Consider the following 27298-nt stretch of genomic DNA (forward strand, 5'->3'; position numbering starts at 1 on the left):
TCTCAGCAGGATGGCAGCGCCTGTTCCAGAAGAAGACAGTTTGAGAAGAACATTGATAGAGTAAAGGCGCTCTGAAGCTGTTTGAATCAAATCCTTATATTCTTAATTCACGGTCCATAATGGACCATAATGGACCGTGAATTAAGAATATAAGGATTTGATGCAAACAGCTTCAGAGCGCCTTTACTCTATTAATATAAGAAACACACTCATTAAAGAATAGTTGCTACATATACATCTATTACTTATCCTATTTCTCACACTTTTAACTCAATTTATTTCAATTTCCTTTTCTTCATTAAATCAATTGGCCAATTTTCGGCTAGTTTTGGCATCTCTTTTCTTCAATTGCTTTGTTCTTGTACGCAACGGAACAGCTGTTTGACCAAAAGCCAAGTGCGCCGCCAGCCTTTGACCCGACCCAGTTCCATATGTCGCAGGTCCCAGTTCCAGTTCCAGTTCCAGTTCGACTTGCAGTTGCACCCAGCTTGACGCCCACTTTCATTTCGTTTCGTTTCGTTTCGTGCCGTTTCGTTTGTCATGCAGCCACGTTTCGTTTCCATTCCGTTGCTGGCGGTGCAGTAGCCGCACTCAGTAGACTGCAGACTGTAGACTGCAGACTGTAGACAATAGACGGTAGACGGTAGCCGTAGCTGTAGCTGCTTTGCCTGTCGCGTTTGGCGGGTTCTTTTGAAAAGTGAAATAGAAATAATAATAAATCGGCTCGATAGATCGCAGCACCAAATAACGACTTTTTGGCACGCGCTGCCTTTCATTTTGCTGTGGCTTTATTTATGTGTGTGCACTCGGTGCGTGTTAACTGTAATTGATGTCCATGTTGCCGTTGCTTGTTTGTTTGTTTGTTTATTTGTTTTTGTTTTGTGCATCAAGTGAAGTGAATTAGTTCGAGGGCAGCGTGCGGAGTGCGGAGTGCGGAGTGCGGCGTGCTTCAACTGGAAAAAGGTATTTTGTCATATGCATATTAATACAGTCGACCTCAAAAATTTTGGGCATTTGTATGTGCAGTGCGCCCTCGATCATGTGAAAGTACTCCAAGTTTTCAATTTGCGCAATTCCATTTATCAAATTGAATACAAACTGTATACATATATCTTTCTCCTCGGGGGGTTTTTTTTTATGGATTTTGCTTGAAATTTCAGTGAAAACATATTAGATCTGTTGACATAATTGATTTCATCTATTGCCTAAATTTAAATTCTGCCCTGATTTAGTTGCCTCATATTTTGTTAACTTTACGGAAAGTAAAGTCGTAATCTTGAGGATTTGTTTTGCCTTGTCTGTATATATGATATGATCGTCTTTATATATGATTATGAGCTCTGTTAATGGTATGCAAGCTGCAAGCGTTTTTTTTTTCCTTTTGGTAAAATACTTTTCTTTTATGCTTTAGTTATATATAGTATATATATATGTGTATATATATTGCGTTCAGTTTCTGTTGCTGTTGCTGTTGCTGTTGTCGCTTTCTGGCTTTACTTTGGCAGCTTTCTTGCATAATAAACAAGATCAGCACACAATGTGCAACATTAGGCCAATGTTGGTACGTGGACACTGGCACCGGGCATTGGGGACACGACAACGGGCGCTAAACTGCTAAGAAAACAGAAACCACAGCCAAAAGCAACAGCAACAGCAACAACAACAACAACAGCAGCAACTACAACAAATCGGTGACCGAAAGCCAACACAACAACAACAATAACAACAACAACAACGTCGACAGTCGACAGTGCCCGCTTTTGCTCTCGTTTTCAGTGCTCTGCTCAGCTCTGGGCTGCGTGCGGCACATGGCCAATTCGGATATGGCAACTGCATGTGGCATGCCACACGGCTGCACCGTGGCCCGTTGCCCGTTGGCCAGGCCATTTCAGCCCCAGTCTCACGTGCAGCGCATGCCGCATTCGTTGTGAACCTGCTGCCAAAATACAAATGAGATAAACAAACAAAACAAAACAGCTAAAATCGCCAGTCCCCAGCAGAGCTTGCCCCAGCAGCAGCAGCAGCAGCAGCAGCCACAGCAGCGGCAGTAACTGCAACTGCAACTGTAACTGTAACTGTAACAGTAAATGTAACTGTAACTGTGTCGCTCCAGCTCCAGCAGTGCCGCTCCAGCTCCAGCTTCAGATCTGCTGCTGCTCCATTTTGGCAATCTCTTGGTCTCTGCCAAAACAATTTGTGTCTGTCCGTCTGTAGAAAAAAGTACAAGTATGCATATACATATAGACACTTGTATATACATTTATATGTGTGCTTGTGTGAATGTGAGTATGCATAGACATATGTACATATATGTATATGTATTGTATATATGCATATCTCTGCTGACATATAAATCTACATGCATGCATGCAAGTCTATATGTGTATGGATATATAAGAGTATATCTATGTATGCACACACACTCACACACACACATCAGTATTGTAGAGTTATTGTCCATTGTGCTACAGTTGAGCAACTGCTGCAAGAACCTTCGATAGGCTGGACAAGTATTTGCTACTACTAATAAAATTAGAGATTAAAGCACACATGTATATATATGAATATATTGTGTATAATGGTATAAAAAAGTTATAGAAATACCAAAAATATATATTCATATTCACTGAATTCGATTGCTGTTAGGCATTCAAGAATCAGGCACGTTCCTCAAGGAACTCAATGGAATAGCATGAGATAGAATTGTTGAAATGTGTGCTTCATATATAGAGACAGAGAATTTGTAGCAAAAGGTATATATGTACAAAAAAGATGAGACTGAAAAGCAAGGAAGAAAAATTGCATGCGTCAATAAGGGGGGAAATTGCGATAAAAGACAAAAAAGCGAAAATACTGGAAGAAAAATATGTGGAAAAAAAGTCAATAAAATATTTGATCGATTAGGCACAATCGAGTACTTACAGACGGAATGAAATTAGCATATATGTATAGAAGAGTAATGAGCACAGGAAAAAAAGAAGATGAAAAGTTAAATAGAAGGAGAGAAACAAAAAAAGTAATAATTTTATAAGAAAAGGTAAAATGGGGATGACATAAATCGATTAAGGTCGAGATAGAGATGAGAGGGAGAGAGAGAGAGAGAGAGAGAGAGAGAGAGAGAGAGAGAGAGAGAGAGAGAGAGAGAGACAAAGAAAGAGAAAGCCAGAAAGAGAGAGAGATAAATGTATAGAGTAATATTTAGCTTAAAAGGGAGACAGGAAAAATAGCGAGAGAGACAGAGAAATAAATGTGCAGTATATTATTTAGTTACAAAGAGAGAAATAGAGACTCGCAGAGAGAGAGAGAGAGAGAGAGAGAAAGAGAGACAGAAAGAGAGAGAGAAAGAGAGAGAGAGAGAGAGAGAAAGAGAGAGAAAAAGAGAGAAAGAGAGAGAAAGAGAAAGAGTGTGAGAGAGAGAGAAGGAACTTTTAAGCAGGCAAACGATTTTATTTGCTTATAAAAATAAACACAATTATTATTAAGAAGCTAGAGTGCATTGAAAGCAAATGAGAAGTCAATTGAGATAGATAGACCGCAACGGCTAACAATGAAGACATAAACTAGCTGTATCAATTAAGAACGACTGAATGTGAGAGATGATATGCAAAATCGGGCAGAGGCAGCGACAGAGTGTGGGCATAGCAAAAGCACTTTATTCAAATGGGTATTGACAGCTAACTGCTGTTGCAGCGCACGTTAAGCAGGTTCTACTGTACACACAAAAACCCATATTCCACTGCAGCAGAGTCCAGCTGCAGCAGCAGCAGCAGAGGTAACCGAGGCAGCAGCAGCAGCAGCAGCAGCAGCCAGTGCAGCAACAAGTTTCAGCTGCAAAGTGCAGATTATTTGCTGGCATTGTAAACGCAAACGCGTGGCACGAGTCGAGACCCGTAATTGCCACATTGCCCAGAGAGACAGAGAGAGAGAGAGAGAGAGAGATAGAGAGAGAGAGAGAGAGATAGAGAGAGAGAGAGAGAGATAGAGAGAGAGAGATTTGAATGGGGATTGGGAATTGGGAATGGGGCTTGGGGCTTGGCGATTAGGGATCGGGGACTGCGGACTGTGGACTGGGGACATGCAGTGAGTGGCCGACAAAAGAAAAAGTTCCATCAATGCGACATTTGGCGACTTCGTGCCCTGCGATCTGCATTGTTTGGCAAATTTGTGTTGCTGTTGTCAGTTGTTATTGTTGTTGTTGCTGTTGCTGTTGTCTGGCTGTCTGATGTGTCCGTTGCGATGGCAGCTTCTTGTAATTATGTGAGTCTTAGCAATGGCCATGCAAAATGTTTATCTTTGTACTTGGCGCTCGCCTACGGCTGCCAGCCAGCAGCGCTCAGTGTGAAAAATGGCAAATGACAAGCAACAGACACTAGAGGCACAGCACACAGCACACAACAACAACAACAGCAGAGGCATAAGCCCATAAGACATGAGACATGCGACGTGAAATGCATCGCTCCAGTCCCCCATTGACTTGGACTCGAAGCTGTTCGGACTGCCAGACGCCCACGTTTCCATGTGCTCAAGTGCGAATGCAAATGCAAATGCGAATGCGAGTGCGAGTGCGAGTGCTGCTGCCAGCCCGATGACAAAGTGCCACAGAGAGAAGCACGGCGCAGCGGCCAATGTGGCATGCCACAACAATTGCAGCTGCCACAGCAATAAAGCAGCGGCGAGCCACTCTAGCTGATAGCTGATTAGGCAATGGCCAGCGATTGGGCGAAGATTTTGAGCTGGAAATCGAGAAGATCTTGAAATGCCTTTGTTTTGGATTCAGGACAGACAGAGAGGCAGAGAAAGGCTAACAGGCAGAGAGAGAGGGGAAAGAAAGAGAGATAGTGAGAGAAGGTGGATGTGGGATGGTGAGTTAAAGATAGGTAGCTAAGGGAGGTAGGTAAGGGAGAGAGATGACAGATATAGAGATAGACACTTGGAGAGATACAGATGAAAAGAAAGAGAAATACTGAGAGAAATAGTTGGACAAAGAATGGTCAATAAACAAATATAGGGAGAGTGAGGGAGAGAGAGTAAGAGAGAGAGAGTGAATGAGAGAGAGAGTGTGAGAGAGAGAGAAAGAATGTAGAATGAGTTATAAAAGTAAACGAGTAATATATATGAGTTAAAGAAAGATAAAGTGAGAAAGAGAGAGGAGGGCGAAGGAAAGAGTGAGAAAGAGAGAGGAGTACGTTGGAACTTAGAGGAAATAACGAAAGTAAGAGGGAGAGTGGAAAGGAGAAGCTATAGGAAATAACGATTGTGCGCTGTATATGTACAGAGAACTAAATTAAGACAAACCGAGAAAAGGAGAGAAAGAAAGATATACTAGATACAGAGAAAGGGAGAAACAGAGGTAAGAAGGCACATAGAGGAACGGATAGAGAGAGAGAGAGAGAGAGAAACAGAGAGACAGAGGGGACTTTTTCTTGCCCCTAGCTGTAAATTGTCTAAGAAAACAAAATGTAGCCAAGCGTACCGCGGGGCGTATGAGCAATGGGCATTGGTAATCCAATATGTTTATGGCTGATTCAAGCAGTTTGCGCAATGCCAACAAATCAAATATTTTCGTTAGCCAATCGACAATTACTTTCGTGGTGTTTTCGTTTGAAATTCGTTCGAACTCGTTCGTAATTAATTGGATTTTGCTTTTACCTAAATTATATTCACGATAAGAATTAGGGCCTAAAATTTGTTGAACTCTCATTAAATGCACAAATTAATGAATGCAAATGTCTAATTTGTAAGCATTTGCTGAAATGAATATAAATTTTGCTCAGACGTGGCAAGAGAGCAAATTAAACAGCAATTTCGACTCAGATATTAAATCCAAGTCCAAATTAATTAATAAAGCGCTTTACATTGCTTGCTTATCATTTTACATCCAAAGTCTACGAATGTGACAGGCGGATTTATGTGTCAGAAATACTGGTTTAGAATATGCACAAGCCTGCTGTACCACAATATTTATGATTGGTCAACATTTCAGTAATTATTAATTATGAATGTTAATATTCCTTTAATCAAGGAGACGAAAATCAAGTTTTTACAAATATTAGAAGATTTTGTTATAAAAAGTGACTCGCATCTTTTATGCTCGCTTATTAAAAGTAAACGATATACTTATTTAGAGTGGAACTTTGGATTGTGGGAAGGCCATTTACTCTGTATGTAAACAACTTTTATAGGGTATATGCTAGTCGAGTAAGACTTGTTAGTGCCATCAATAATTAAGTACATTATAATATAGTTCTTTCGAAAATTCTGTAGGGTATGCAAAAGTTGCACTTTTATTGTTATATATAGCTAATCAAGTTGCGATTATCAATGAATGCTGTGCACTTCTTTAGAATATAATATAGGGTATCTGAAAGTGTATCACAGCTCTGTTTTTTTCTGTATAGAATTGACATAAGTGCAGGGTATATGCTCGTCGAGCAGTAAGTATCAGAGCTAATAATTGGCACCATTCATAATATACTTATATATTTATACAATCGAATATAGGATATTTAATAGACGATCACGATATATTGAATTAGTATTTTCATACTGCAGGGTATAAGCAAGTTGAGCAGCAACGCTAGCAATTGTAAAATCGGCTATAGGGTATCTGATAGTCAATCAATATACAACGGATTGGTCTCTTTGCTGCGTGGTACTCACTGCAGCTATAAGTATTCATTGGCAATAGAATATAGGGTATCTTACAGTCAGTGAGTGTACAAATGTTGACTGTTTCTGTTAAAATATAGAGTATTTGCAATAAGTACAGGGTATATGCTAGTTGAGCAGCAATTATCAAGGGAGTAAGTACATTTTAGTAATAGAATGTAGTGGTTGTTTATTCTAAAATATTTAGCTATATATACAGGGTATGTGATAGTCGAGCATTGTAGTAGTTCTAGTATTTATTTTCATTAGAATATTGGGTGTCTTACGGTCTATCATTATAAAACTCTGTCAGTGTTTTCTCCTAAATGCAGGGTATGTGCTAGTCGAACAGCATCTGCCGACGGCAAGCCGATTTTGACATGCTTCGAATATTAATTGCAATTAATTTGAACATTTTTTGTCTGTTGTGTAATTATTTATTCGCAATTAAATTTCTATTTTGCAAAAAATAAAAATGGCATGCGAATATCATGAAATTTTGTTGACTTCATCTGGCCGAGGCTGTTAACACGTTTCGTGTTAACGTAATGCAAATTGCAGCATGCAAATCCTACCTGCAACAGACGATCTCTATAAGGCCGGACCCTATATGGAGGCGAGCGAGCGACTCGATCTGGCTTGCCCGCTGTGGGCGTTCAGAGCCGATCAAAGGCGCCGCACGCAATGGATGCGCATTCAGAGACTCCAAGAGCGGCGGAGGCTGTGGCTGGGGCGGTGGCTGAGGTTAGCTGAGGGCAGCCGGTTGGCTGGCTGGCACAGATTCTTGAACGTCAGCTGACCACGAATGGGCCACGTTGGAGCCTTGTTAAGAATTTGGATGTGGCAACAGCCAGTGGAGCGCGTCACACACGGTTTATCAATGGCTGCGCCGTTGTGCAACGGCAGCTTCGAATCGAGCGCTTGTTGCACGTACGTACAATAGTTTCGTATTGCCAGTGTTGCCCCCAAAAATAAAAATCACACACACGAAAACCTTCTCCCGGCCTCGATGAGTCAACGGTGCACGGCCGTTGGCGAATGTGGAGCAGCAGCAGCAGCAGCAGCAACGCCCACAGGGTGTGCCAAGCCAGGCCATGCCTTGTCACACAGACAAATATACGTGTATATATGTACATATATAGACAATGGCGCAACAATTAGCTTTGATTTGCTGTGGCAGCTTTTCATTTACATTTGACGATGACATGAGCAACAGCAGCAGCAGCAGCGAGAGCAAAAATCATGACACTGCTCAAGGTACAATGTCAAGACCTCGCGCTACATATTCAATCGTAGTCGCAGTCGCAGTCTCAGTCGCAGTCGGGGTCGCAGGCGGCGGCCAGGAATGCGATGAGAGAATTCCCCATGCGGCTATTCTTGAAGAACACGGCTCGAATGCAACTGCAACTGCAACTGCAGCCATGCCGCAATGCCGCCATGCCGCCATGCCGCCATGCCGGATTGTTTCATTGATTCATTGATGCATTGGCGGCTTGCTTTCAAATTGCAGACACAGTTGGCCAAGCGGCTGGCCTGGACACGCTCCATTTGCTGGCGGTGCTTCTTGGATAAGCCACTTGACGGCCAGCTGCCAGCTGCCAGCTGCCAACTTAACAGTTGCTGCCGCTGCTTATTGACCAAGTTGTGGAGCTGGCGATGAGTGCGTGAGTGCCAAAAGGCAAAAGCCTGCAGCAGCTGCCTCTTGGCTAAAACCAATTGATTTTGATTGATGCTTAAGGAAATGCAATCGAGTGGCAAATGATTCACAAAGCTTCACTAATAATGTGATCAACCGACTTTAGCGTAGTGCGAACAGTTATTCATTAAGGTAGATGTCCGAGCAACGAGTGTGATCAACCATTGCATAAGAACTCTTTAGTGCCGTTGAAATGAAGTCGACAATTCATTAAATAAATAAAAATGCTATATAACTAGCTCTAAAAATATACGAGATGTACTTTAACGGATAAGGTTTTTAATCGATGACACTAAAACGGAAATAGTTATCGATTTATCGAAATCAACTGGATAAAGGGACCTTCTACAAAAGTTTCCAAGTCTTTAGCTCTTATAGGTGCTGGGATCGACGTGTTTACAGATAGGGACGGACGGACGGAGAGACCGACATACGGAAAGACGTTCAGCCGTCGGGCAGAAAGACGGAGAGACGGATGGACAGACGACATACAGACGGACAGACAGATAGACGTATCTATCATACGGATAGACGGACAGACAGACAGACGGTCGGACAAACAGACGGACGGACGGATAAACGGAGTATTCAATCAATTTGATAAATTAAATTATTATTCATTTATTCACAATTTGATATTAATAATACAAAATATTAAGTATTTAGAATACTCATTAAAAATTTTTGCAGTATTCAAAAATTGCTCAATGAAACAAAAAACCAAAAAATATATTTGAGTAGATCGGGTTCAAGGGTCGCGATTTTAGCTGAATTTAGCTTCAGCTAATCCTTGGCTTGATCTGAGAACTTAACTATGCTTTCCCTTTCGAATGTTGTTCGGCCTATCTGACAGTCGAATCTGCAATCGCTTTTGTGAGTGGCCAGTTGACGCCTCGAGTGAACCCTCACCTGCCCTCTTGTACCTGCTGCCCCTGCCTCCTCCCCAGCCTTCGCCTCCGACAACGCCCTGCTCTGGCTCATGGCCCGCATTTCAATTCCAGTTCGAGTGTTGGCCACGCTCTCGTTTATAGATGAATTGATGGGGCGTTTGATAAGATATTGTATTTCCCAAATTTGCCTTAGTTTTCGCCTCAAATGCGAATTAAATTGCGGGAAAGCAAATAAAATCGAAGCCCAAATCCAAATCGAAATCCAAATCCAAATCAAAATGGCGCAATGACATTTAAATTGGCTACGAATTTGCGGCCAGAAGCGAGCCAAAGCAGCGGCCGCCCTACAAACATGGCCCATTGTTGCCCGTTTGCTTGTTGCTTGTTTCTATTTGTTTATAACAACAACAACATAAACAACAATTGCCTGCTAACAATAAAATAAGCCAACGGGCCAAACAACTTGACAAAATGAAATGCGCTCAAATTAAAGTGTGTTTTTTTTTTTTTATTTTATTTTTTATTTCGTTATTGCTTCAAATTTTAAGGCGGCTTTTTTTGGTGTTTGTTGTCGCTGTTGTTGTTGTTGTTGCATTTGCTATTGTTAGTGGCGCCCTACTGTAACGAGGCAGCAACAATTACAACTATAGAAATTATGACTGTTGATCTAATTATGGCTTTGACTGTGTCTCGCGCCAACCTTGGCACCGATTTTCGTTTCGAATTTCGACTCTATTTTTCCTTTCCTACCCGAAACAGACAGGCAAACAGACAGACAGACAGACAGGCAGCCAAGCTTTCTCTGTCTGCGGCACATTCTAAGTCACGCCCATTGTCCATTGCCCAGTGCAGCGCCTGTGGCATGTGGCAGGCCCTCAATTAACGTTAATCAACTGTTGCAACTGCAACAACACCCACTCGAATCTCTGCGCTGGCTGAACTTTATTATTTCTTAAGATGCAAGAGAAAGAGAGGGAGAGGGGGAGAGGGAGAGAAACACACAACTACAAAAATTGCTGTAAAATATTTGAGATAACAAACAATTATCTCGGCAGACCCGAAGATATATTAAGAAGCCTGTTGTTGCTTGTTGTCTCCTTTGCTAAATAACGAAAAAAAGTAAAAGTTTCTGCCTAGCGCACTTGGTGCAATTTGACGCCGATAAAACGAAAGACTTAAGAAACGAACTTTAGCATTTTTGCGCTCAGGCAAGACAGAAATACACATGCACAAACACACACACACACTTACGGGCATTCAGCTATTTGGAATTGGGGTGTGGCTGGGCGAGGGTTGCACATTGGCTATGGCCCAAAAGCTCAAAAGCCCCAAAAATGACTCCATTAAGTCAGTTGTTGGATTTTGCTTTATGGCTATATGCTAATTGTCTGCTGATGAATTGCAGCACTACAGTATGGCCAGGCGTTAGGGTAGAGACACGGGTACATATATTTCGCTATGCTAAAAGAGACTGTTAATAATTGTGTATAGGCCCAAATGGGAATATAGAACATAGAATATATAATATAGAATGTAGACTATAGAATATAGAATATAGGATATAGGATATAGAATATAGAATATAGAATATAGAATATAGAATATAGAATATAGAATATAGAATATAGAATATAGAATATAGAATATAGAATATAGAATATAGAATATAGAATATAGAATATAGAATATAGAATATAGAATATAGAATATAGAATATAGAATATAGAATATAGAATATAGAATATAGAATATAGAATATAGAATATAGAATATAGAATATAGAATATAGAATATAGAATATAGAATATAGAATATAGAAAAGATAGAAGACAAACGAAAGATAATAAAACTAAGAACATAGAATATTGAAGATAGATAATAGAAATAAAGAAGCATAAGGATAGATAGATAACAGCTAGTATGCTGCCTTAACAAAAGTTTTTAGATCGACACAAAAAAAAAAAAAAAAAACAATTTATAATTTAATGTAAAAAATTTGTTCCATTGAAAAGTTTTTTTGTTTTTGTTTTGGATAGGTAAAATCTGATAACTAAACTAAACTAAACTAAACTAACTAACTAACTAAACTTTTCTCTCTCTCTCTTTCTCTCTCTCCCCTGAACTCTGTAATTATGTAGATATCGATTGCGATTGTTGTAAACAACAAGAGTGTATTTCAAGAAATGCTACTAGTTGTTTTTTTTTTTTTTTTTTTTTTAATGTAGCTGCATCTATTATGAATTTATCTACATACTGTATGTATGTATGTCTATATCTATATATTTGTACAAGTTTGTTGATCATGAAATTGCTTTATGGCATGCTCACATTTAGATATGTAAATTTCGTGGGCGCGACTTTGTGGATGTAGTAGCCGCACAAAAGCGGAGATATATCCATATATAGATGTCTATCATAATGAATATATGCGTATGTGGATGTATTCACATAGTATTCATGAATGTTGACAATGTCGCTTGGTGGCGCGACGGCCCTTTCACACAGTCGAATTCGGATTGACAATCGGTTCGATTAGCTGCATTATGGATAGCCATGCTCCATATGTGTGTAGCTAGGCCCGATACGAAACATGAATACTCGGTCGCATATTTGCGGTTCGGCTGTCAGATTCGTTGCACTGATTAGGCCAATTGAATTGGTCGCTTGGCTTTTTGGCCGCCAGTCGAAACAAGTAATAATTGTGTTGTTAAGGCCGCTGGTAATTCGATATGATATATGTATATCCACACACACTCACACACACATATATATGTTTGTATTCACATATTCATATGCCGCTCGAACTAGCGCAGACACTCGAATCGCATGGAAATTAATCATTTCCCTTTGCTAGAATTTGCATGTTGGTTTTTCGGGTTTTCAGCTCAGTTTTCTGTAATAGTTTTCTTGCTCTTGCTGTAGTAGTTGTTGTTGTTGTTGTGTCTCTTTGTGTGTATCAATTAAAACCCAATTATGTTCGTAGGCATGTCTTGGAAAATATGCATCGAGATAATGGCTATCCGGTCATAACGGGTTTCACACACACTCAAATATATATATACGCCCAAGGTTGGCCGGACTCCGACTGCAGCTCCAATAGCAACTCCGACTACTCCAATTTCAATTTCAATTCCAATTCCAATTCCGATTCCGATTCCGAGTCCGATCGAGTAGGTAAGTGTCAGCGCACCCCGTTGTCAGCCAATCAGCATAACACTCAGCGGGCAGCCGTCGACAGCTAAAAATGATTGAAATTTATTTAAAGTCCGTGAGCAAAGCGAATCGGAACCTTCGCGATGCGAACTGCCTACAGTGAGACAGTGTAAATTATTAGGACTTTCTTAATCATTTCGGGCGATTCTGCTTAATTTGCAATCAATTCAGAGCTGCAGCTTCTCTTTGATCTTTGGCAAACAGTAGAGAGTGAGGTTATTGATCATTGGCTGTTCACCTTCGCAGTTCATTGGTTAGCTAATTCCGAGCAGAGTTTGTTGTTCTCTGTATGGAACCAGTTAGAAGTTCACTATGCAGACCAAGTAACAATTGGTTGAATTAATTATTTTTTGAAGAAATTATATTTCACTTAAAGGAAAAGAACCGTCTCAATGATCTTTAAATATGAATGACTACAACTCGAACTATCTTTCATCTCTGTGAACTTTTATTTCTATTGATTCTTAAAGAATTTTGCGATTGGGCTTTTTAATTATTTTCAAAATTTTTATTTCAGATTACTATCTATAGTATAAACTTGAAAATCAAAGATATTATAATTTCTGATACTAATATGTCTGCAGCGATATATGTCGGACTGATTGCGACTTGGAGGATCGATTGTTTTATTGAAAGCTATAGGAACCCTATACTAACAAATAAACAAAGTTTTTCGTAGAAAATTAAGGCTAATCCCTAAGCTATATCGTTCTGTTCTCTCCGCATGGTCGTGAATTCCCAGCTTAAAGTGTCTATATCATCTACAGTTGGATCGCTAAATTCAGCAAATTCTTGGTCGTATCAAGTGTCTGACCTCCTTTCCAGTTCAATCTATTAATTTTATGGCCCGCACTCTTGGTGAACGTGGCAGAACCGAAGACACGCAATGTTGCTGTAGTCAGTGAGCTTGAAAGATATATCCGATTTGATATGCGTGAAATATCGACAATGGAATAAATAAATAATAATTTATTTACTTATTTATATTTGTAAATCAATTTTCTCTATTTAAAGTCTTACTCTATAGTTTTTAGTTACTTGACACCTTAAATTAGTCTGTTAATTTAAACTAAATTGTGTATACGCACAGTGTACCCCCGTTTATATTTGATTTCAGGCTTGAAAATTGCTTGAATTTTGCAATTGTTTATTTGATTTTGATCCTCGAATTATGAAAATAATCAGCGTACCAAATCATGCCACACAAATTTGTCAATGATGCAACATCAAGTGTATGCATGTGTCTATGCTTGTGTGTGTATGTGTGTCTCTCTCTCTCACATTCAATTCGCTTCAGGCTCGCTCTGTTTTATATGCTCACAGTTTTGCTCATATTATTAGGAATTTATCGGGGCATTTGGATCACAGCTTGATGGGGGGCGTGGCACACATTGCGCTTTGGGTCAAACAATTTGAGATTACAATTATGTTAACATTATTTCATTTATTTTCGATCGCAGCAAATGAGGAAATTGTTTATTGAAATTGCAAAAACCTACGAGCATTGCGAGTATCTTAAAAATGTATCTATAAAATACAAAATTGCTAAGGCATGTGCCGCAGCCGAGATACTCGTAGAAAATGTGTTGAAAGCGTGCCCAGAGTATAAAATGGAAATATTAAATATAATAATAATCATATTTCATGTTCAAAATAATAATATTATAAAATTACCGTTGAGCTATGTCTGATGTATATTTAATGTCCATATTAACCTTTTTCAATTCAATCTGCTTCGATGATGACAAACAAAATCGATAATTGAGAGATTGTTTAAAGAGAGGAGAGACTGCGGCTTATAATAATAATATGGATTTGATCGATTGGTAAACATTATGTGATAGAGAGAGAAATGAGATGAATGTGAGATATTATATATAGAGAGCTGTTAAAGTGGGGAAGAGATTTAGACAAACCGAAATTTTAGGACATGGACATGGATAGATTCATATAAAAGATTGAGAGAGAGAGAGAGAGAGAGAGCGACAAGTAAGAGAGAGAAAGAAATCAAGGTGTAGAGAGAGAAAGGGAATGCCGGGGACAAGAGAGAAATTGAGAGCGAGAATGAGAGAGGGAAAGAATGAGGGAAGGAAAGAAAATGAGAGAGGGGATAGAGCAAGCGAAAGTGGGCGAGGAAGAGATATGAACAAAGAAATATAGAGAAAGGCTAACCAATAGCAAAAATCTTAATGCTTTGCGGGTGGATCAGAGTTGGCCTATTCTACAGATAGTCTCGATTTATATGATATATCAGCTCCCTATTGAATCGATGAAAACATTGCAATGCTAACTGAACTCAGCTGTTCTTGTCTAGGTGCACGATAGAGTTCGATTATCTTTTGACTTTATTTTGAAGTTCTCCCCATTTATCTCATACTTACCTAAAGTGATGAGTCTAGCTGAATAATTCAATAAAAAACTCGAGTCCTGGATTTTTATGTTTATTTGTTGGATCTTTCATGAATGGAAAACATTTCTAAAGTCTTATGTGATTGCATGTGAATTATATTGGCTACAAATTAAAAGTTTTGGATACAAATCAACTTTATATATTGTAGGCTGAAAATCTATAACTGAGTTAGAGAATTTATTAGGGGGTTTCTTGTTTAATAAGCTAGGCTCTTAATTGCTAACCATTTTGCTTCGAATTCAAATTTGGAAATTAAAAGCGTGCCTTGGCAATTGCCCAGTTGGCAGCTGGTCGCCCTGTCGTGCTCGTGCTCGTGTTTGTGTTCGTGTTCGTGTTCGTGTTCGTGTCAATCGCTTGTTGGTGCTTTGGCAGCTACACGCGGTGGCCCCATCGATCCGATCAATCGATCACATTGTCCATGTCACATATGTCAGCCGGATAAGATCAGCACAGATCAGCAACTGCTCGAGCGATCACTGTGTGCCGCCACTTGTATCTGTATCTGTATCTGTATCTCCATCTGTGTTTGTGTCTGTATCTGTATCTCTGTCTGTTGATGCAATAAACTTGTCATAAGCTCGAACAGCCCGTGATTGATGCCAAATTCAGGTCTCTCGAGCCACAAATAACAGTTTGTGCTCTCAATTGAAAAATTGCAAATTGCCATTGCATAAATTTGTTCTGAGTATCTGTATCTCTGTAGCTCTATCTGTATCTTACCTGTATCTGTATCTGCGTCGGCTAAATGTTTTGTTTTGGGCATAATTTATGCGCTTCCTGTTCAATTGATTGCATTTCCAAGTATTTTTGAGCACTTCAGGCATTCTAACGAGCCGCAAAACACGACCGCCTTGATTGCATCCTGTTGACCTCATCTCGATCTGTCGCTCTCTTACTCCATTTCCCTTGCCTTGGCTACGCTGATCCATTGCACGTCTTGTGCCCATGTCGTTTGTCACGCGTCTTGGCCAAATTGATCGGCTCAAATATGGATGGCTTAAACATTCTTTGGCCAAACAACAAATCGCAAACAGAGAGAGAGACTGCAACACACACAGACAGACAGACAGCAGCTGTGCTCAGCTCTTTTATGGCTCTCTAAAGTCGTTCATAGCACCATTTGTGCTAATCAAGTTTGTGCCTGCATACGTTTTAATTGTGCCACAGACAAATTATAATTTGAATTAGGTGTTATAAGTGAACGCTTTGGGCTCAAATTGGCAATTGCGAAAGAAGGCTGCAAAGTTGAAAGTTTGAGAAACCGTCTTGAAGTGAGTCGCACATATGAGTCATTCGGCAAATGCATATGAGCAATAACAGTTAGGTAGACGCTCCCTGAACGGAATAATAAACCGAGATGGAATTTATAATAGGAATGTTTACGCTTAGAGTAAATTTGGATTTGATTAAATCAATGGGATATACATAAATCCTCTTACAGCATGGGAAAGGAAACCCCAAAATGAGTACTATAATTTATAGATGATCTATATCAGTTATGTAGGTAGAGACTTCTTGGATGGACGAATAAACAGAGATGCGCTCAGCTCTTCATGGGAGTTTCAATAGAGGATTTTGGAGTTAACGGCAGGGAAAAGGAGAGTATAGGCTATAGGCCAAATGACAAGACAAGTGAGAAAGATAGAGGCAGAGAGACAGATATATATACATGCCCACTCTCTCCCTCTCTCTCTCTGCCTCTCTCTAACTCTTCAAACTTCAATTTGACTAAATCTATGGGAGATAAATCCTCCTCTTACAGCAAAGGAAAACTCAAATGAAGTAGCTGAAAGTATAGTTTATAGGCCATGTGAAAAGTCAACCATTCGACTCTGGCGACACTGGCTCACACGCACTTTGGGCCAACTCACACACACACACACACACACACACACACGCACTGAGAGGGCAACTCGCATAGACACGATCATTATGCAGATTTATGACTTCAACACTTGCAACTGATAGCAGGCATATATAGCGTCCGCCCACCTGTCCCCCACCATCTCTCGTTCAGGTGTTTGTCTGTCCCGGTCCCTGCAGTCCGCCTCCTGCGCCATGTGAGCGGCGTTAACAACGTTGTTTGTTTATGAGACGCTTGCATTGAATTATGGCAAGACATTAGCAACAATTTAGCGGGCAGACATGTCGCCAGCTTCAATAATCATTAACAGCGACACTTGGACGCTGCTTGTTGGCGCGCACTGTGCCGCGTCCATGGACATGCCTGAATGTACACACATACGTGTTAACATGTGCGTATCTGCATGTTGTTGGCCAGATATCTAGGCCTTTTGGCCCAAGTGGGCGTCTCAAATTGACTTAATTAATCATTTTGTCATAATAATCAACTTTAATTAAATTCAATTTCAAATCGTACAACTAAAGCAACACATTGATTGACTTCGACAGCGGCGAGTGCCCGAGTTCTATGCGGCTCGGACAAAAAAAAAAAAAAAATGGTTATTAAATTATTACGAAATGTTTAGCTATGCAAGCGTCGCCCCTCCCACGGCTCCTGCACCTAGCCAGGTGTTAACTGTTCTAATTGGGCCTGCCGCTGCCTTATAGAGTGCTGATAACTACCTGTGTGCATGCTCGATTATGATGTGGCTGGTCCTCGACTCCAATCACCTCGCCTCAGCTCGACTTGTCTGATAATTGCCAGCATTGTCGCCAGACTCAACAACGAGGAAGCCAAAACCCAAGCACGACAAATAGAGCATTATGCATATACTTGCATATATATTTGCATGACATTAGCCCCGCCCTGCACCCCATCCACCCCATCCACCAGCTGAGTTGAGCTCTATTGTGCCCGCTCTACAAAACGTTTGTTTAAACGTTCTTTAATCACCAGTCTCAAGTTGCGAGCTACTGACTTGCATGCTGCGCGTACTGCACAGTGGCACAAGGCCAATTTGTTTCCAGTGAAATGCAAATGTTCGAATATAGCGAATAAATAAGGCAGTGACCGCTTTGTCCGCCTTGGTTCTGGTCTTGTAAAGCATTCAACTTTACCTAGTCGTTCACTAGGGCTCAGGATCAGGATCAGACTCAGTAAAAATATTAAAGTTTTCGACTTACTCTGAGATTATGCTGTTCGCTTTCTTATCTACCCCATCTAATCTTAAGTAAATTTCCTCAGGAAAATATCTTCAGAACCAAATATTAAATTAACTATGCCAGCAATTTGTTCTGTAAAGCAAACAGGTGCCATTCTTTTTATAGAGCTCCAAATATATATAGGAATAGTGATACAAATAGCTTCAGTACTTCTTCAGTGTTCTTATGGGAAATTATGATCTGTGCATCAATTAATGGAATATTTCTGGAAAAGAAGCTTCCTGGAATATCTGCCGTAATTGTGTATAAATATCTGTTGTACATATTTGAAGACGGCGCACAGTGGGGCCTTTGCTCATTTTGCGTTGCAAAAATCATAACTTTTGAACCAAGCAAGATATTTCAAAAATTTAAAAAGCATTCGACAGAGAATTCTTCAAGCTATAAATAGGCCAAAATACAGGGTGATGCGTTAACAGGGTGCTTCACAGTTTTACCTCAAACCTGAAAAATGTGATTTTTGTTCTATAATGTATGTTTTTGTATGAAAAACTACAAATTTTTTTGTTGAAATTGATTTTATTTAAATTATATGCACTAAATATAACAAAACAAATAAAAAAATAAACAAAAAAAAATTAAAAAAAAAAAAAAATTTTTTTTTAATTTTCTGTAAAGTAGTCATCTGTTGAAGGGGGGGCAATGTCTAATAAGCTTAAAGTTTCGGGGCAATAAATATTTTCTAAATTTTTATATGTTCTTACATGTCTCAGTGAAGAGATAAATGGGTCCGAAGATGCTGCCAACATATTAAAAAGATCCTCGTTTTGTCTAATGCGTGAAATCTTGCAAGTATTGGAGTAGCGAAACTTTTTGTAATCTTTGTTCTTACATTCCTGGGCTTCTTCTGATAGCTCTCCTATAGGTAAACACTGATACTCTATTAGATTTCGGCCATGGACAAGAATTTTATGAACTGTGGGAGTAAGTTTCTTTTGCGGATACATCTCTTGTAATAGGTTTGCAGTTGTTGCTGCATACTCTTCAAATTTGGGCCCATTCACCATTTCCCTACAGTTGATAACATTTAAGATTATGCCTAAGCGTTTTATTATCGTTTGGTCTACACCTGTGATTCGAGCGGAAATCTCATGGTTAGCAAAAAATTTGCGTGAAGCATTACCATCATTAGAATTTCCATATCCGTATTTGGGGCAATCGACTTTTAACGCAAGTAATGTTTGAAACTCCTGTTGAATAATTTGTTTTCGAGCATTTAATATTTCTTTGTTCGTTGCACTTTCAGCAAAAGATTCTCCAGGTCGTGCAATTGTATATCCCAGCTTCAATATAAACTCCATGCACCTTATTCTCGCATGAAGTGGGGATAATCCATACTCATAATTATATTCATTCTGTAAGGAGTCATCAGTATTAGAAAAATCTTTTTGTGTATTTTTACAAATAGCACAAGTTAAAGTTGATATAGTACTTGTAAGTTCGTTAAGAATTTTACCATCAATCATAGTTAAAAAGAATTCAAAATTTATAGTTATTTTTTTACCACTAGCATCCTCAAACACATATGGCCTCAATGAATCAATTTGATTTCTGATGTCATCCACTGTTGTTCTTATGACATCGGAGGTCTCCCTGGTATACTGAAAAAGAATAGGACGGCAAAAATGTACAGAGGAGGGGCGTGGATTCTTCCAATAATCAGAACTTCCACTTCTTAGCCGAAGCGGAACTACAGATGCCATAAACATATTGGCATCTGAAATTGTGTTATCACTCCCACAAATGCTTTGTTTGTAGGAGCTTTGTCCAGACGATCCATCACACCCCCACTTATTGAGTAATGTGAGTGATTCTGGAAGTGTGTCTATATCCGGTAAGCTTCTTATAAGCCGCCTCGCCGTGTGGTCCATAACGTCTTGCAGTTTTGCTACAGCCGATGTGTCATTGACGATAACATTTGGTGGAACAGCTTCCTTTTTGCAAAATGCAATTTTCTTATAGCCGGGTAGGATATTGCAATTATGCCGAATCAAAGAGCTGCGTAAGATGTTGTACTTTTCCTTGGACAGCCCTAAGTCCATAAATAACGCAACGGCTTCCTCCGGAGTGTATTTAGATGGAAGATCATCAGTTGGTGTTGGTATACTCTCCTTAATCCTTTGCACTCTCGCTGGACTTGCTTTGAGCACTGCTTTCGTTATTTCTGATTTGCTTCGTTCTTGAACTTTTGTATACTTTACTGACAATGCTTCCGATAGATGTTCCTGAGAAATAGCTTCTGTAACCTCCCCAAGTTTCCGTTTCCTTGTGTATGCTGAACACTCGTCCAAAGATTTTGTAGGCCTTCCTCTATTCCCTGATGTGCTGGGAATATTGTCATCGATGTTTTCATCGCTTTCAAAGATTGTTGAGCTACGAAGCCATTCCATATGTCTCGTATTAAATCTGTTAATAGTCCGCTTGCATTCAGACCATTTAACTTTCATTTTATAATACACATTTTTAACTTTCCCTGCAAGCTCTTTATCACTTAAGAACTTTTTATCGTTGCCACAACACATATTCAATCCTTTTTTCACTTCTGAGAAAAAATAATTGTAGTCTTCGGAGGCAAGAAATAAATCAAACAAGGTCTGGTTTGACAAAGACATTATCACAATTTTTCAAAAATTCACGTTCAATACAAAATGTTATAGTTGCTCTTATGGTGTCAATTCACGACTATGCAGCGGTCATTAAATGCGGATCAATATATACGATTTTTAAACCGCTAATCTACCCGCGCCCTTTTTTCTACCTATTATTACCTAACATATTACGCTAACATCTATGAATCAATGATTAAAAGGTTATATACGGAACTTCATGACCTAATATACAGGTACCTGTATTCTTCAAGTGTTTACAATATTTCACAACAGGTATAAGTAAAAAAACATTTACGGAACTAACATTGACCCTTTTGCAAAAAACCCAATCCCTTCTATAAACGTTTTGCCGTCGGCATTTCTACCTACGGCATGCAGCTGCATGCAAATTTGACCTTTTTTAGTACATTTTGTGCGTTTTTATGCCGACTTTGGGTTAGTTTTTTGCTCTAGAAATCCGGGGTGGCACCTGGTGGCAGCCAAAGTTTTATTTATATTAAAGAGGATATCTTCCTTAACACGTGTATATATACCGGTGCTCGGAACTCGGCGGAACTCAAAAGATATAGACTACTTTAGGTAAAAAAAATGGTCAAATTTAGAGGTTTAGTAAATTTAAACCAGCTCCGCAATGAAAAGGCGTATTAACATAATTTTTTTTGTATTCTATTAGTAATAGTCCATTCTTTAAATCGCAACCAACACTGCAAAAATTGGTGCAAGATTTTTCCTACAATTCAATTGACAAGTGGCATATTTTTCACAAAAATACGCTGCTCTTCACAACTTTGCCACTTTCCCAAATTTTGAAGGGCTATAACTACCCTTAAAATTGACCGATTTTCAAAAATCTTTCGGCTACAAACCAGTAGATCGATTTATTTTCATATGACATCAACTTTTTAAAAATCGCTTAAAGTACCTTTTTTGATTTTTGCCACGCTCTGCCGGCAGAGGCCCCACTGTGCGGCGTCTAAAAGCCTGAATATTAAATGTATCCATAACTTATATTTATACTCCCTTAGATAACTATAAATTCATAGATATATAAATCATCGTTTCATATATATTCACACATAGCTTTTTATCCATGGCTATACGTCCATATATAACTATATATGCATATTAATATTATACATAAACAAACATTCAATAGCTTTATTTTGGTTCGTTATACCAAAAAGGCATTTTCAGATGATGCATGTAAGATTTATTTAGATATCAAGTTAGATTAGTAACAGAATATAGTTTGATGCTTGTAAGAGCTGTGTGATATTCGAATGTCTCGAGCGATTCCATTGTCAAGTGTTTGTTTGGTATAAATACAGTTCCATCTGGACAGTAAACAAGCAGAGTGTAATACTTCACCTAAGCTGATTCCCAGCAAAGATTTGCATACACTTGATAATGCTGAACTTCGAATTGAATGTAGAGTAATTGAGTGATGCCTGAGTTGAGCTGCTGTATGACTGTGTGTGTGTGTATGTGTTGAGTATTTTATTTAATTATGGTTCCCATTTTGTCGTTCGTTAGTTCCCGCTTGATTCACAATGGTATCGCTGCTTACGACTGGTTGCTTTTGGACATAAGGGCTGCGTTGATATCCTTTGTGGCCATAGCGAGCTGATAGAGTAAGCAAAGGAGCTGCAATAACCAAGACGTTCGACCTTTCGCAACTTACCAGTTTCGAGTCTGGAGAGCCCTCATCCTGGTGAGTTTCAATCTTGCTGTTATTCGAATCAGCGCTGTTTGCCTCGGCGCTCAGCATCGCCTTCTTGTTGCGGCGTGAGATGGTGAAGTGCGACGGATTGTTGCCGTCGCGGCGTATCATGCCGGGGAGAATGCGGCGGCGCGCATTGATGAACCAGTTGTTCACCTGCTGCACCATGATGTTGCCCCTGTGGGCGAGAATGCGCTTCTCCACCTCGCTGGGATAGGCGTTGTAGCGGTGCTCGTACAGCCAGCACTTGAGGATCTTCACGGCATGCGGCGGCAGGTTGCCGCGGCGTGTCGGCAGCTCCTCTTCCAGGATCTGGTGTATGTTCTTGTCATAGCTTCGTATCAGTCCATCGAACTGCATTAGGGTTGCCCCTTCGACATTCGGAGCTACCATTGGCCTGGCGCCCAGCTGAGTCTGTCCCGCCTGCTGCTCCGGGTGGCTCACCAGATCTATGGTGCCAAGCCCGGCATCGAAGCCATCGTTGTCTACATTTGCGATGGCATTGGCAACAGCTTGGGTCTATAGTAGGTCTATATGCATTTGGTGTGGCCCGGACTTACCTGCACGGCCCACGTGTATGGTATACTTCAGGTAGCGCTGTCGCATGGCCTCGGTCAACACTAGATCGTTAGTCGACATTGCAGACTATCTCGATGAGACTTTTTCACGAATTTTCCACAATAAATAAATAAATAATAAAATGCCAAAAATAAAACTGAAAATCGAATGCTTCCCTTTCAGGCTCAAGCAGTGATTGTGAAGTTCCTGTTCGTTCCGACTCCAATGTTAAGTTGACAAAATCAATGCCTACATTGATAGGCTGATATTGAAAATATTGCAGCCCAAACCTTTGATTCCAATTAGAATATATATAGAAATGGTCTATTAAGTTATAATTTTCATTTATTTATAATAGATTCGCCTGTGGATATTCCATTAATTGTATATATAACAAATGCCAAATATCCTTTTTTTCGGCAAATATGGAATCTTATAGCTGTAGATTAGCACTACATTTTCAAGATAATTACGACAATCCAATACACAAGAGTAGAGTTTTCTGAAAAAATGCCCATATATTATAGAATATTATTATTATTATTTATATTGTATTACATATTGATCATTATTTAATAATATATTTATGTATGATTATAACGATCAAAAGGTTTAGCTTTGTTTAAACTTTAAACTTATTTTACACAATCTTAGAGGCAATCTTACCTTATAGAAATCATGTACTTGCAGACGTAGTAGAAAGAGTAAATTAAAGGGTTCAAGTTATCATTTATGTAATTGAAAGTGTCGTAGAAAAAGTTCTCTCAATTATACAAATTGTGGATAACAGCGCTCTTAACTTTCAAGGCTGTTAAGCAGAAATATTTGTCAACGGATGTTAACAGAACTTCAGACTCATATGGTAGATGTGAGAGTCCGTTGAGCAATATTGACGATTGAGACGGCTGTATATTAAAAACAAGATTTATATAAATAATAACTAGCTATATTATTATTAACTATATATGCTTGGCTATAGCATCAGCATTATCTTTTGGCTTTGCACATCAGTCTCCAGTACCTTCCTACTCTCAATTTGTGGGGCGTATTAGCATTGTAAGATATATTTGATGTATCTATATTTCTGCGCTTATTTTTAGCATTCCCACATTTAATATGGTTAGATCAGCTAAGGTCAACATTTTCGCCATGTTCTGCATGGAATCGAACCACTGTGCGCACTGCGTGCGTATGCTTCTTTAGCATGTTCGAGTGGTTTGTGTGTGTGTGTGTGTGGTGGAACTTCAATGCGAACCTCTTGCCACAATCGAGTGCAATTAACTGCCATGATATATGGCCAATCCCATATGCAGACGGCGACGGAGTCGAAGTTCGGCTGGGACTGAGCGGCTTGTTACGGTTTGTGTTTTAGCTTGGCTTTATAGCCGTTTTGCCGCTGCTTTATTGCACTTTTGGCAGCTAATATTTATTGGCCATAATTAAGGGGTCTAGCCGTGTCGTTCTAACCAAACTGGATGCCCGACAACGTTATCTTTTTTTTCGTTTTCGTCTTTTTATTTTTTTTTGCTCCATTTGCCCAGCCCAGAGATCAGAGAGCAACGGACATTTGGGCACGGCTTCCGGGCAGTTCAGTTGAGTTGTGTCTGAGTTGCTTTTGTAATTGCTTTCAGCTAAATCGAAAGTGACATATAAATATGCACATATACATACATACATATACATACATACATGTGTATATATGCAGCATATAAGGAGTTTCCTATTATGCCAGGAGTTTGGCTTCGTAATCATGGCCATGGCTCGATCATGCTCATATGTGTATCTATGTATGTGTTTGCATGGACATAGCCATGCATAAAATGCAATCTCATCTTTCACCCGCTGCCATTCAAATCAAAGTCGAGTCCAAACTTGAAATTCAATGTGTTTTTGTTTTTGTTTTTTTTATGCTTCTTCTGCTTCTTCTTCGGCTTAGTTTGGCTTTGTGAAAAGCGGCGCGGAAATTATGACGCGTTTTTCTTTGGCATTGAACGAGAAGGCGAAGTGAATGTCTAAAACTTATCAAAAGGCTAAATGCAATTGTTGTTGTTGTTGTTGTTGTTGTTACAGTAGCACGTTTGTTTGGCAGGTGGACTGGTGGGCAGGTGGCTTGGCCAGTCAGCGCCACAGCCACAGCCACAGCTCCAGCTCCAGCTGAAGTCTTGTTGACTGGAGTCTGTTGGCCTGGCCGGAAGCGTTAACAAATTTGCGCAGAGATCGATTTGGTTGGCCAAACGGCAAATGGCGCCTCGGCACGCGCATCATCATCATTCACATTGCCAGCATTGAGTCGTCATTATCATCATCATCATCATCATCATCATCATCATCATGGGCATCGTTATCTGCAACAAATTCATTTTCATTTGCTGTGGCTGTTGCCGCTTTTCGCTCTTGCGGTTCGTGTTGCGGTTGCTCGCTTTTCAATTACAGCTGCCAAAACAAAAGGCGAAGGCCTCCCCTAAAAAAAAAAAAAAAAAATAAATAAATAATACCCAAGTCTATACAAGAATTTGTGACTTCATTGGGGGCTGTTCACTTGCTTTGATTAGTTTCATTGTCTGTCTGTTTACCATAAACAATTTGCACGAACTTGAACTGCGTCGGCGAAGCATCAGCTTTCAATTTGGGTCAACGACTACCGCTGGGAAGGGCCAAGCAGCAGGCAGTGGGAGTGCTCTTGGATCGAAAGAGCCGCTGCTTGGATCGGAACACAGTTTTGTGCTTCTTCTTCCATCACTTTTGGGTACATTGTCCGCCTGCTATGAAAAACAAAACATGAGGCTCAGCCTTCAAATGTGCACCGCAAGCCAAGGTTTCTTTTAAACTAATAAGTAATGATATAATATATGTATTTTGGATCGCTAATTTAATCTTATGGGAGGAATCGGTTGTCTAAATTTCCTTACTTATGATTGCGCAAGTGCAATTTCTTAATTCTTAATTAGTACTAGAGAGATAGATAGCAATTGCTGAACGTGCTGCCGGGTATTGCTGAGTGAAAGTGAGATGGCACTTTGGCTATTTGAACAGGGTTGTTATAGCTGGTCAGCTGACATATACAGTGGCTCACACATTATTTCAGCCGGAGTTAAAAACAAACTATGGGCCCTTGTAAACTCTAAACTAATGAAGAGTGTGATGAGAGAGGAAGAGAAAGAGAGAGAAAGGGAGAAAGAGAGAGAGAGAGGGAGAGAGAAAGAAGTGCCGATACTCTTAATTAAAAATGACTTTCCATTTTAAATGGATTCAGGGTATAAGAAAATAAACAAATATATTTTCGATAATATAAAAACGCAAAAAAAAGACTATTTACAGCAAACTCGATCTGCGCTGGATACTAGAGATCTACAAAAATATCAAGTTTATCCTATATGCTTACATACATACATATGTGCATACATATGCACGCGGAATGAAGGATGGACTCAGTTCATTGCCCTGATTAGGCTTAATAGCACTTTAAGAGGTGTACTACGTCCCCCTCTGCCTGTTACACACATTTCAACAAAACCAAAATTTCCCCAAAACTCCCATTTACAATGAAAGAAATTTAGGATATAGAAATGAGAGTGACTCAATCAATCCATAGCTCATTACAATATAAGCTCTAATAGAGTGCGAGTGACAGCACATTTAAAAATCATAACGAATTATACGAATAATGCATTATGCATTCAGAACAGTTCTGAATAAGCGATCAGACGAAGCAAATGCTAATGAAGGCTTCGGCTTGCCTTCGACGGCTTCTCTCGGCACGTTTCGAGGCGAGCGAATGAATGGCTTCAATTTGTCTGGCCGCGCTTTCAGTGCTCGAATTCGAAACCAGATTGAAATTGAAACTGAGATTCGAGCTCGAATCGAATGCATAATGGGAGTCGACAAATTGCCGGCAATTTATTGTGCAATCGTCGCGCTTCGCATTCCATATACCAAATTCCGAATTCCGAATTCCGTATTCCGTGTTCCGATTTCGATTTCGATTCCGTTGGTTCTCACAATTGCCGCAATTGAGTGCAATGGCTGCTGTGCAATTAATACGATTTAATTAGAGTACTCGACCAAGCTATGTCTCTATGGGCCCAGCTGTCATTTGGTCATTTTATCATTTGGTCATTTGCTCAATGGCCAATGCAATAAAATTGCATTCGTATTACGACGAAATGCAAATGAAGAAGTCAACAAATTCCAAATACTATTTTTTGTCATCTACTGAAAATTGCAAATCACTCTGGTTGTTGTTGCTGGTGTTGTTGTTGGTGTTGGTGTTGCGCATGCGTGTGAGCGGACAATAACAACACTGCGCTCACTCGCATAAATCGTTGACAAAGGCGTTCAACAGCGGCGCAAACAGCAAAATCAAATGAAAAGCAACAACAGGAAAACTGCAAAGACAACAAGAAAATGAAAATCACGAAGCTTTAACAC

General features: G+C 39.6%; 2 protein-coding genes across 5 annotated transcripts in view; one reads left to right on the forward strand and one right to left on the reverse strand.

The window, feature by feature from the left end:
• Positions 1–27298, forward strand: part of LOC108618968 (uncharacterized) — a 57894-nt gene that overhangs the window by 2957 nt on the left and 27639 nt on the right. The window contains exon 1 of one of the 3 annotated variants that reach the window (XM_089474898.1): positions 580–963. The exons of 1 other annotated variant lie outside the window; for it this stretch is intronic. The gene's annotated coding sequence lies outside the window, so the exon portion shown is untranslated. Of the gene's footprint in view, positions 1–579; positions 964–22166; positions 22304–27298 lie in introns of those variants that run through there. One more of the 3 variants, XM_018015207.2, reaches the window with a different exon arrangement.
• LOC108618963 (uncharacterized) lies at positions 21750–23093 on the reverse strand. Of its 2 annotated transcripts, none has more exons than XM_089474905.1 (3): positions 22873–23093; positions 22274–22797; positions 21750–22197 (listed from the first exon to the last, which is right to left on the reverse strand). In XM_089474905.1, exons 1-3 carry the CDS (start codon positions 22949–22951, stop codon positions 22156–22158), a joined length of 645 nt encoding a protein of 214 aa, XP_089331031.1. In that variant the 5' UTR covers positions 22952–23093; the 3' UTR covers positions 21750–22155. The 2 variants fall into 2 exon arrangements, with proteins under 2 accessions (XP_089331031.1, XP_017870690.1); XM_018015201.2 differs by having other exon boundaries at positions 21750–22215; positions 22873–23090.

This window comes from Drosophila arizonae, chromosome X, assembly GCF_054131065.1.
Source record: "Drosophila arizonae isolate 15081-1271.41 chromosome X, UAZ_ARI_1.0, whole genome shotgun sequence".
NCBI classification, from domain to species: domain Eukaryota; kingdom Metazoa; phylum Arthropoda; class Insecta; order Diptera; family Drosophilidae; genus Drosophila; species Drosophila arizonae.